We start from the raw sequence: 12,815 nt of genomic DNA on the forward strand, positions 1-12,815 counted from the left end.
TTAGGTCTGGGTTAATTCTGTTTGGGACCCTCTGGGCTTCTTGAATCTTTATGTCTTTGGTGTTGTCTAGACTAGAGAAATTTTCAGCTATTATGGCCTGGAGAATGCTTTCTTCCTCCCCTTCTCTTTCTTCCTCTGGTAAGCCAATAATGCGTATATTGTTTCTTTTGAAGTCATCCCATAGGACTCTGTTGTTGTTTTCAGTATCTCTTAATCTCTTTTTGAGATCTCTTACTTCTTTTTTAGTTGTCTCTAATTCATCCTCAATCTTGCTAATTCTGTCTTCAGCCTCATTGATTCTATTCTCTCTGCCCTCTACTGCTTTCTGGAGTTCATCTATTTTGTTGCCCTGCTCTGATACTGTTTTAGCTTGTTCAGCTAGTTGCCTTCTTAGCTCAGCGATTTCAGCTTTCAGCTCTCTAATAACCATGAGATAATTAGAATTTTCTTCCATATTCTCATTTGTTGTTCCTGCATTTCTGATTACAATTTTTTCAAATTCTTTACTCACTCCTGTTATTATTTCCTTAGCTAATGTTTGGATGTTGAACTCGTTGTTTTGTGCTTCACCCTCTGGAGGACTTTTAGCTGGACTCTTGTCCTGGTTCGAGTCTCCAATATTTTTTCTTGTTGTTTTAACCATTTTATATGTTAACAGTTTTTTCAATCCCTGAGTTGGAGTTCAGTGGTGTAAAAGCCTTTTTTTTTTTTTTTTCCCCTGTAGGCTATGGGAGCCTGAGGGCTTTTAAACTATCAATAGGCTTCTTAGCTTAATCACTGGCTCCTGACCAAGAGATAAAGCAGGGTGTGGCAGAGATAATCCAGTGGTTATGCAAAGAGACTTTCACAGCCCCTCAGCTATGCCACCAAGGTATAGGTCTTCTCCTGAGTTTCCCGGTTAGATCTCTGTACCCTGGTGTCCCTCCCTGTCGCTGCTCCGGATTCTGAGGGTAGTAGCAATGGAGACTCAGAGTTGCACTTGGTGAGTCTCTGGGGAGTCCTTTCCTCCCTTCAGCTGTCCCCTTGTTGGTGGAGCAGACTGGAGGTGGTGTCTCCACTGACAAACTGTCACTTAAGTTAGCAGTCACTTAATCTCTCCTTAGGCCCCTCTCTCCTCTCTGTCACCAGCCACGCGTGTTTGTACTCACGGGTGATTTACTGGGTTTCTGTGGTCATTCTAGTCCTGTCTTGTTTCGGTCCGGGTGGTCTCCTTTGGTATTCCTAGTTGATCCGGGAGAGGAGAGGAGAGGAGAGAAAGTGATCTGTTGCTCGTAGCTCCGCCTCCGGAAGTCGAATCCACTCTTTGATATTCTGTTAACGTAGTCTGAAGTGGACTAAGATATAATTTGTACTTCAGAAAATGAGCACAACAGGAAATCCACAAAAATCTGCTGATTTTGAATACTATCTGTCACTGTTACTGTGTGTTTAAACAAGTAAAACAGTGACACTACCATTATGTAATGAAATGCTGTAAGTTAATATTATCTAATAATGTGTTAAACATGCTAGCATGTGGTAAGCTCTATATAAGGTAGCTGTTCTTATCATGGTTACCACAATTATTAAACTTCTAGAGTCAATTTGACATCAGAATTGAGATCTAGTAGAGTTAATAGATGTCATATTTTAAACCACTAAGCACTTACTTGCTTAATACAAACATTTTATTTGCTAGATCACAATTCTTTTGAGTAATTTGGACTGAGCTCAACCAGCGGTTTATGTAGACTTTGTGATGTGCTTACTTTCATGCATGAGACCTTCCCCTGGCCCAGGCTAGCCTGGACCTGCTAACTTGATGTAAGAAGGCACCCCACTGGAGACTGGAAGAGACCTCTCCAGGCCCAGGATTAGGGTTCTGTTCTCACACAGGTGTCACTTCTATCATATTCTACTCTCTTCTGTTGGTTAAAGTCACAAGGTTAGCTCACATTCAGAGGGTAGGCAATTGAGTTCACCTTTTGATGGCAGTTGCTGTACAGTTTCTAATAATTCTTTCATCTACATAGTCTAATGAAAAACCAAGTTTTACTGATTAAAATCAGTAGACTAATTTTTGATAAGAGTTTAAGATTATAGCTGTATGCCTGCATAGTTTTAAAAGATTGAATACGGACATACTAAAAAAAAATCAGTTTAAGTACAATTGACTACTGGGTTTTTTTGTTTTTGTTTTGCCTCCAGAGTTATCACTGGGGTTTAGTGCCTGTACTATGAATCAACTGCTCCTTCAGTTCTCTTTTTTCCATTTTGTTGCTATTGTTGGATAGGACAGAGAAAATCAAGAAAGGAAGGGAAGACGGGGAAAGAAAGGTAGACACCTGCAGGCCTGCTTCACCACTTGTGAAGTGACCTCCCCCCTGCAGGTGGGGAGCTAGGGGTTTGAACCTGGATCTTGAGCTGGTTCTTGGGCTTCATGTCATGTGCACTTAAACCAGTATGCTACTTCCCAGACCCCATTTTATTTTATTATTTTAAAAATTTCTTTATTGGGGAATTAATTGTTTTTTTAATTTCTTTATTGGGGAATAAATGTTTTACATTTGACAGTAAATACAATAGTTTGTACATGCATAACATTTCTCAGTTTTCCATATAACAATACAACCCCCACTAGGTCCTGTGTCGTCCTATTTGGACTGTATTCTTCCCCCCATAACCCCAGAGTCTTTTACTTTGGTGCAGTACACCAACTCCAGTTTGGTTCTACTTGTGTTTTCTCTTCTGATCTTGTTTTTCAACTTCTGCTAGAGAGTCCCATAGTCATCCTTTATTTCACTTAACATGAATTATTCAAGTCCATCCAAGATCAGCTTAAAATGGTGAAGTCACCATTTTTAACAGCTGAGTAGTATTCCACTGTGTATATAGACCACAACTTGCTCAACCACTCATCTACTGTTGGACACTTGGCTTGATTCCAGGATTTGGCTATTACAAATTGTGCTGCTAAGAACATGGGTATACATAAATCTTTAAGGATGGGTGTGTTGGGTTCCTTAGGATATATCCCCAGGAGAGGAATTGCAGGATCATAGGGTAGGTCCATTTCCAGACTTCTGAGAATTCTCCAGACTGTTCTCCACAGAGGTTGGACCAATTTACATTCCCACCAGCAGTGCAGGAGGGTCCCTTTGACCCCACAACCTCTCCAGCATTTGCTGCTGTTACCTTTTCTTCTTTTTTAAAAAAAGTTATTTTTATATTTATTTATTTTCCCGTTTGCTGCTCTTGTTGTTTATTATTATTGTTGTTGTTGTTATTGCTGTCATTGTTGGATAGGACAGAGAAATGGAGAAAGGAGGGGAAGACAGAGAGGAGAGAGAAAGAGAGACACCTGCAGACCAGCTTCACCACCTGTGAAGCAACTCCCCTGCAGGTGGAGAGCTGGGGCTCCAACCAGGATCCTTATGCTGGTCCTTGCACTTTGCACCACCTGTACTTAACCTGCTGCGCTATGCCCGACTCCCTCCTGTTACAGGAGTGAGGTGGTATCTCCTTGTTGTCTTTATTTGCATTTATCTGACAATCAAGACTTGGAACATTTTTTCATGTATTTCTCAGCCTTTTGGATCTTTTCTGTGGTGAATATTCTGTCTATGTCCTATCCCCATTTTTGGATGAGGTTATTTGTTTTCTTGTGGTTGAGTTTGGCAAGCTCTTTATATATTTTGGTTATTAGCCTCTTGTCTGATGTATGGCATGTAAAGGTCTTCTTCCATTCTGTGAGGGGTCTCTTGGTTTGGGTAGTGGTTTCTTTTGCTGTGAAGAAGCTTTTTAATTTGATGTAGTCCCATAGGTTTATGCTTGCCTTAGTCTTCTTTGTAATAGGGTTTGTTTCATTGAAAACGTCTTTAAAGTTTATGCGGAAAAGAGTTCAGCCAGTATTTTCTTCTAAGTATCTGATAGTTTCTGGTCTGACATCCAAGTCCTTGATCCACTTGGAATTTACATTTGTATTTGGTGAAATATAGTGGTTCAGTTTCATTCTTCTGCATCCTTCAACCAATTTCTTCCAACACCATTTGTTGAAGAGACTCTGCTTTCCCCATGTAATAAATAGCCTGAGCACCTTTGTCAAAGATTAGATGTTCATATGTGTGGGGGCTAACTTCCAGGCTCTCAGCTCTATTCCACTGGTCAGTGTGTCTATTCATGTTCCAGTACCAAGCAGTTTTGATGACAAATGCCCTATAATACAATTTTAAATCTGGGAGTGTGTTACCTCTAGTTCGATTCTTTCTTCTTCTTCTTCTTCTTCTTCTTCTTCTTCTTCTTCTTCTTCTTCTTCTTCTTCTTCTTCTTCTCCTTCTCCTTCTCCTTCTCCTCCTTCTCCTTCTCCTTCTCCTTCTCCTTCTCCTTCCCTTTCTCCTTCTCTTTCTCCTCCTTCTCCTTCTCCTTCTTCTTCTTTTTTTCTTAATATTTATTTATTTATTCCCTTTTGTTACCCTTGTTGTAGGTGTTGTTGGATAGGATAGAGAAATGGAGAGAGGAAAGGAGACAGAGGGGGAGAGATAGATAGACACCTGCAGATCTGCTTCACTGCCTGTGAAGCAGATCCCCTGCAGATGGGGAGCTGGGGGCTTGAACCGGGATTCTTATGCCGGTCAGTGCTTGTACTTTGTACCACCTACGCTTAACCCACTGCACTACAGCCTGACACTCCAGTTCTGCTCTTTCTTCTCAAGATTATTTTGGCAATTCTAGGTCTTTTCTGGTTCCAGATAAACATTTGTAGCATTTGTTCTGTTCTCCTAAAAAAAGTGGTTGGGATCTTGATGGGGATTTGTAGATGACTCTGGGTATTATATTCATTTTGATGATGTTGATTCTTCCAACCCATGAACATGGAATATCTTACTACTGCTTTGTGTCTTTTTCAATTTCCTTGAGTAGTGACTCATAATTTTCAGTATACAAGTCTTTCATTTCTTTGGTTAGGTTTATTCCTAGATATTTTATTGTTTTTGTTGCTGTAGTAAATGGAATTGATTTCTGCATTTCAACTTCTTCTAACTTAGTGTTTGCATAGAGGAATGCCACTGACTTTTGAATGTTAATTTTGTAGCCTGATACCTTACTGTATTGCCTGATGATATCCAAAAACTTCTTGCTGGATTCCTTAGGTTTTTCTATGTATATTATCATGTCATCCTCAATTAGGGAGAGCTTGACTTCTTCTCTTCCAATCTGTATGCCTTTAATTCCTTGCTGCTGCCTGATTGCTATGGCAAGAACTTTCAACACTATGTTGAATAGTAATGGTGATAGTGGGCATCCCTGTCTAGTACCTGATCTGAGGGGAAATGCTTCCAGTTTTTCACCATTGAGTATGATGTTGGCTGTATGTTTGCTATATATAGACTATCTTCAGGAATTTTCCATCTATTCCCATATTTTTGGAGTGTTTTTACCATAAAGGGATGTTGTATTTTGTCAAAGGCTTTCTCTGCATCTGTTGATATGACCATGTGGTTTTTCGTCTTGCTTTTGCTGATGTGGTGGATCACGTTGATTGATTTACATATATTAAACCAACCTTGCATCCCTGGGATAAACCCCACTTAGTCATGATGAACAATCTTTTTAATATACTGTTGTATCTGATTAGCTAGAATTTGTTCAATATTTTAGCATCTATGTTCAGCAGAGAAACTGGTCTGTAGTTTTCTTTTTTGGATGTGTCCCTGTCTGCTTTTGGTATCACAGTGATGTTGTCTTCATAGAAGCTGGAAGTGAGTATTCCAGTGTCTTCAATCTTCTGGAAGACTTTTAAAAGTAGAGGTATTAGTTCTTCTTTGAAGATTTTGTAGAATTCATTTGTAAAACCATCTGGTCCAGGACTTTTTTTCCTTGGGAGGGATTTGATATCTATTTCAATTTCTTTAGTGGTGATGGGCCTGTTCATGTTTTCTAGTTCCTCTTTATTTAATTTTGGGAGTTCGTAGGTATCTAGGAAATTGTCCATTTCTTCCAGGTTCTCTAACTTGGTGGCATAGAGTTGTTCATAGAAGCCTCTCATGAAATGTTGAATTTCTGCAGTGTCTGTTGTGATATCTCCTCTTTCATTTATGATCTGATTTATTTGGGTCTTCTCCCTTTTTTGTCTTGTGAGTCTGGCTAAAGGTTTGTCGATTTTGTTCACTCTTTCGAAGAACCAACATTTACTTTCGTTGATCTTTTGTATAGTTTTCTTATTTGCAGTGTTTTTCATTTATGCCATAACTTTAGTGATTTCTGTCCTTCTGGCTGCTTTAGGATTCCTTTGTTCTTCTTCTTCTAGGTCTTCAAGATGTGCAATCAGGTTGTTTATTTGTGCTTTTTCTTGTTTCCTAATGTATGCTTGTGTGGCTATGAACTTCCCTCTCAGTACTGCCTTAGCTGTGACCCAAATATTTTGATAGCTTGTGTCTTAATTTTCATTGAGCTCTCAAAACATTTTGATTTCTTCCTCTATTTCCTCTTTGACCCAGTAGTAGTTAAGGAGTGTACTGTTGAGCTCCACACTTTGGGACTATTACTAATCTTTTGTTGGTTGTTCACTGTTAGTTTAATTCCATTGTGGTCAGAGAAGATGCTTGGGGTGATTTCAATGCTCTTGAATTTGCTGATGCTGTCTTTGTGGCCTAACCTATGGTCTATCCTTGAGAATGACCCATGTGGACTTGAGTAGAATGTGTATTCTAGTTTCTTGGGATGAATGACTCTAAAAGTGTCCAATAGTTCTAGTTTATCTATCTCCTCATTTAGCTCCCTCATTTTTTTTATTGATTTTTCTGCCTGGATGATCTGTCAAGTTGAGAGAGTGGGGTGTTGAAGTCCCCTACTCTGACTGTGTTGCTGTTAATATATTGTTATAGCTCTTTCAGTAGATGTTTGATGTATTTAGATGGCTTCTCATTGGGTGCATAGATGTCAATATTTGTTAAGTCCTCTTGGTTGACTGATCCTCTGTGCATTAAGTAATGTCCATCCCTATCTTTTTAAATTTTATTGATTTTAAAGTCTATCTTGTCAGATATGAGAATAGCTGTTCCTGCCCTTTTTTGTGGGCCATTGGCTTGAATGATAGTTTTCCATCCTTTCACTTTGAGCCTGTGTTTTTCTTGTTGAGTTAGGTGGGTTCCCTGTAGACAGCATATTGTTGAGTTGTGTTTTCTGATCTTCCTACTCTGTGCCTTTTAATAGGTGAATTCAGGCCACTGACAGTTACTGATATCAAAGATTGAAGATATTTTAACGCCATTCTTGTAGACTTTTAGAGTGTTCTTTTATATGGGATGTTTATGATGATGTGACTTTTTATTGGAGACCTTTGAGAACTTCTTTCAGGGCAACCTTGGTGATAGTTGATTCTTTCACTGTTGCTTGTCTGAGAAGGTTTTTATTTATGCCTCCATCTAGTCTGAATGATAGTCTAGCAGGATACAGTAGTCTTGGCTGAGAGCCTTTCTCCTTGAGCACTAGATAGATATCTTGCCATTCTCTTCTGGCCTGTAGTGTTTGTGTGGCAAAGTCTGCTGCTAATATTATGGGTTTTTCTCTGTAGGTGACTCTTTGTTTTTCTCTTGCAGCCTTCAGGATCCTTTCTTTATCCTTCTTCCTTTCCATTCTAAATATGATGTGTCTTGGTGTTTTTAAGTCTGGGTTAATTCTGTTTGGCACCCTTTGAGGTCACTCACAGTACTTTTCAAATTACTGATCTCTCTTGCCTGGATTGACTTGTTTTTAAATAAGATATTTAAAGACTTCACAGCTGGTGTCAGGCGGTAGCTTAATGGGTCAAGTGCGTGTTGCGCAAAGTGCAAGGACCAGCATAAGGATTCCGGCTCCCCACCTGCAGGGCAGTCGCTTCACAGGCAGTGAAGTCGGTCTACAGGTATCTTATCTTTCTTTCCCCTTCTCTATCTTCCCCATCTCTCTCCTTTTCTCTCTGTCATATCCAACGCCAAACGACATCAACAACAATAATAATAACCACAACAAGGCTACAACAACAAGAACAACAAAAGGGGAAAAAAATGGCCTCTAGGAGCAGTGGATTCATGGTGCCAGCACGGAGCCCCCAGCAATAACCCTGGAGGAAAAAAAAAATTCATAGTTGTGGAAATTAACAGTTGTTTTACTATTATTTCAATTCCTGAGTTGGAACACAGGCTGTTAAAAGCGTCTTTTGTTCTTTTTCTTTCCTGTAGGTTATGGGAGCCTGAGGGCTTTTAAACTTCTTAGCTTAATCTCTCACTCCTGACCAAGAAATAAAGCAGAGTGGGGGAGAGATAGCACAGTCTTCATGCAAAGAGACTCTCACACCCCAAAGCTCCAAGATCCAAAGCTGCTGGATCCAAAGCTCCAGGCTCAGTTCAGTTTCTCTGCCAACCCAGGCAGTACTGCTGGGCCCTGTGAATTTCTAAACAATTCCCATTCATAGTCTATGGTTCTAAGGCAATTATTCACCATGTTCTCATCAGGAGAACAATGTGGAAAGACTCCCACTATACAGCCCCACTGCTAAACCACCAAGGTGTAGCTCTTCTCCTGAGTTTCCTGGTCAGTTCTCAGTTCCCAGATGTCAGCACAGGGCCTCCCCCCTGCTGCTACAGCCTCTGAGGGCAGTAGCAATGGAGACTCACATTTGCATTTGTTGAGTCTTAGGGGAATCCTCTCCTCCTTTAAGCAGTCTTTTCCTTGGTAAAACAGACTGGAGGTGGTGCCTAAACTGGTAAACTGCTGGACTGTTACCAGCTGCTCAATCACTTAGGCTCCTCCCTGTCCACGAGCCACTCACCAACCAGTCACTGGTGGTTTGATGGGTTCCTGAAGCTGTTCTAGCCCTGTCTTGTTTCTGTCCCAGGTGGTCTCCTTTGGTATTCCTAGTTGACCCGGGAGAGGAGAGAAACACAGCTGCTGCTGCTCTTTAGCCCCCACCCTTTTTTTAAATACTCAAGAGGTACAGTCCTTGGGGCCAGGCAGTGGTGTACCCTGTTTAGCACTCACATTATAGTGCGCAAGAACCTGTGTTCAAGACCCCGGTCCCCACCTGCAGGGGGAAAGCTTCACAAGTAGTGAAGCAGGGCTGCAGGTGTCTCTGTCTTTCTCCTCTCCATTTCTTTCTGTCTCTATCCAACAATAAGTTAATAAATATCTTTTTTAAAAAAGGGTTACAGTCCTTACAGTTTTATAAAATCTTGCCTGGGAAATTAAAATGAGTTTTTTGTTTGTTTGATATAGAGAAACAGAATCAAAGAGGGTGTGGGATGGGGAGAGAGAGAAAGAGAGGGGTGGAGCAATGTGAAGGAAACCACAGTACCATGTCCTTCAGTCCAGGCTAGACTCAAACTTGGGTTGTGCACATGGCAAAACAGCACACCAGGGAGTTGGGTGATAGTGCAGCGGTTTAAGCGCACGTGGCACAAAGCACAAGGACCGGCAAAAGGATTCCAGTTCGAGCCCCTGGCTCCCCACCTGCAGGGAAGTCGCTTTACAGGCGGTGAAGCAGGTCTGCAGGTGTCTATCTTTCTCTCGCCCTCTCTGTCTTCCCCTCCTCTCTCCATTTCTCTCTGTCCTAACAACAACGACGACATCCTCAACAATAACTACAACAAAAATGAAAAACGATAAGGGCAGCAAAAGGGAAAATAAATATTAAAAAAAACCCAGCACACTATCCAGATGAGCTGTTTCACTAGACTCAGGATATATTTAATTCTACCTAGAATTACCCTTTAAGATTATCCTTTATTTAGAAGGAAAACAGATATAATTTTTCTATTTTTCAGAGGACATCTTTAAGTTTGCAAACTTGCAAACTTGTTATATCACACAGCAGTCCTTTTAACCTTTTCAGATAATGCATTAATAAGTAAGGTGCTTTTTTTTTTTTTGTCATATGCAGTAGGTTGCACTGTGATTAAAATTTTTGTTCTGCTGAAGAATTGGGTTCAGGATACATCAGTTGGGTTTAGGATACATCAGTTCCCTTTGCATGATTTGCTCTTAAATGTGGATTTCTGAATGAGGAAGTCTTGAGTGAATCTGTCATCTTTGTTTAACCTAAACATATGCAATGTTTGCTTTAACTGGATTGTAAAAACTAAGTTCAATAATGTTAGTTTTCACTGAACAAAATTCTACTAATGTATGGGGTGTGTTTTGTTATAAATCAGCCCAGAGGCACACTGCTTAATATTTTATAATTCTTTTCACTTGTAAAACATGGGTTTTCATACAGGCTTTCTCAACTTATTTTCAACAACTTAAAGTTTTAATTATTTCTTTACTTTCTGTAAGCTAAAACAGCAAAGAAGAAACAATATGAAATTAGAGGGCAGTAAGTTCTAGTGAGTGGTTCTGTCATATTTCAACATATTCAGGGCAGTCTACCCCTCCTTTAAGTGGAAATATTTTTTTAAAATATATTTTTATTTATTTATTATTGGATAGAGACAGAGAAAAATTGATAGGGGAGGGGAAGGTAGAGAGGAAGACACATAGAGAAACACTACAACCCTGCTTCGCCACTTGTGAAGCTTTCCCCCTGCAGGTCAGGACCAGGGGCTTGAACATGCATCCTCGTGCATTGTAATGTGAGCACTTAACCAGCTGTGCCACTGCCTGGTCCCCTTTTAAATGGAAACTTTAATGGAAGAATCAATTCTCTGTTACTTGATTAGCATGGAAATCTTGAAGTCATTTGAGTAGTATTTTGAAAGGAGAGTTTCAGATAATTGATAATATTCTCATATACTTAAAAACAATGTAAAATTACAAGAGTAGTGGCATGAGTTTTTTTTAGATCAATTCTGGTTAATACTGTTATTTGTGTATATATATAGAGAGACAGAGGGATTGAGAGGGAAGCAGGAGATAGAGGGAGAAGAGTTCTTACTGTGAGACACTGGTGGCTCTGCTTCATCGCTTGTGAAGCTTTCCCCCTGCAGGTGGGAACTGAAGGCTTGAACTTGGGCCCTTGTGTATGATAATCTGTTTGCTTAACCAGGAGTGCCACTGCCTGTCCTCTGGTTAATACTTCTGAGTCCTGTCATTCTGTGTTCCCCAGTTATCTGTGAAATATTTTAAAGAAAGTTTAGGGATTCTAGTGGGTCCCATCATGGCACTGACCTTGATAAAACACTGCTGTCATTTAAAAATATGGAGTCAGAGATAAAAACTAGGAGTCTCACATAATGTACATTACCAGTGGACTTCCTCCCTAGCTTAGTTTTGTTCTATTTTTAGATTTAGAGAGGTCTGAAGGCACTATTTTACCATCCATGGAGCTCTCCTTGCTGCCATCATGTAGTGTGTAGGATTGAACCCAGGGCATCATGCATGTGAGTGGAGACGTCATGACTGAGCTGCCTCCATTGCGCTTCTTCCTCCTCCTCCTCCTCCTCCTTTCTTGATACTTATTTTTGTTGTCATCAAGGCTTTACTACTTCAGTCTAATTTTTCAGATAGAAAGAAACAGAGACAGCAGAAGAGAGGGAAAGAAATCACAACACTGAATCTTACCCCAGTGTAATAGGGTTTAGGTGAACTTGGGTCTCACACATAGCAAAGCAGGAGCACTATCCAAGCGAGCTATCTTGCCACCCTCCCATTGCTACCATTCTTAATGCCAGATATATTATAAGAAAAATAATGCAGCAGAATAATTCATCTTTAGTCTTCTGAAGTTGTCTTTAAATGACTAATTTGTTTTTTATTAGGAGAAAGAGGTTCTTGTTTTATAACCAATGAATTTGTTTAAAGATACATTTTAAAGTAGGTAAAGCTATTGTACAAATAGAAATACTAATGTTGTTTAAATACTCGGATGTATATAGTATTCATAACCAGACTTGGAAAATAAACAGTACTTGTAGTATTACTAAACATAGGTTTCTGTCTTATTATAGAAAAGAAATATGGTTTATTGATATTTCAGTATTAGAATATAAAAGTTATGAATAAAGTTAACCATGTAATAATGTAATTCCTCTTCACCTTTCCCATTCATGTACTAACAAATTAATCACCAGTGGCAAAATATATAACTTTATCTTTAATTTCTGGTCATTTAATTTTTGTTTCTCTTTTGAATTTGTTAACATGTTGATGTTCCCTTTCTACCTTGTATGTCTGATTACTATGTGAAATGACAGCTGATTTTATATATTGTTTTTCAGCTGACTATCTGGCTCAGGCTTTTGATTCTCTCTGCATGGATTTGAAGACAGATGAAGGAAAAATCTTGTTTTTGAAGTATGAAGCTGTTCCAGTTGTCTTAAGTCATCTCAAAATATCCAGCAAAGGACTCCTATCCAATGTCATTGATAGTTTGCTTCAGATGACAGTAGAATCTCGTAAGTTTTTTCCTTTTAAAATTTATTTTTATTAGTGATTTAATAGTGATTTACAAGATCATAAAATTACAGGAGTATAATTATAGACTACACCCACCACCATAGTTAACCAGCATAGCTTTCACAGTCTTAATGAAAATTTGGCTGCCTTCCTTTTTTCTCTTTCTTTCTTTCTTTCTTCCTTCCTTCCTTTCTTTCTTTCTCTCTCTCTCTCTCTTTTCCTTCTCTCTTCTTTCTTTTTTTAACAACTTCATATGATTCAGTTCATTTTTTTGCACATATATGCAAAGCCATTTTTGCAGTTATCTTTCAGAACAGTGCAGGTTATTTGGTAACAGATATAAACTATAGCAATAAAGATCCTTGAACACAAAGAACTGAAAGATAAAACTCTTTTACTTTGTCTCTTTTTCACTCCTCCATATTTTTTAGAAATGCAGAGCCAGGAGGTGAGAGCTAGCACAGTCA

General features: G+C 39.3%; 1 protein-coding gene across 1 annotated transcript in view; it reads left to right on the forward strand.

The window, feature by feature from the left end:
• The window catches only part of LOC132536630 (coiled-coil domain-containing protein 138-like), a gene marked incomplete at both ends in the record, with an annotated part of 30,385 nt that extends 18,038 nt beyond the window's left edge, over window positions 1-12,347 (forward strand). Inside the window, one exon of the mRNA XM_060184762.1 lies at window positions 12,171-12,347. Within this exon, the coding sequence (XP_060040745.1) occupies window positions 12,171-12,347 (177 nt within the window). The remainder of the gene's footprint in view (window positions 1-12,170) is intronic.
• Between the last annotated feature and the right edge of the window lie 468 nt (window positions 12,348-12,815).

The sequence above is a fragment of the Erinaceus europaeus genome, unplaced genomic scaffold, assembly GCF_950295315.1.
Source record: "Erinaceus europaeus unplaced genomic scaffold, mEriEur2.1 scaffold_973, whole genome shotgun sequence".
NCBI classification, from domain to species: domain Eukaryota; kingdom Metazoa; phylum Chordata; class Mammalia; order Eulipotyphla; family Erinaceidae; genus Erinaceus; species Erinaceus europaeus.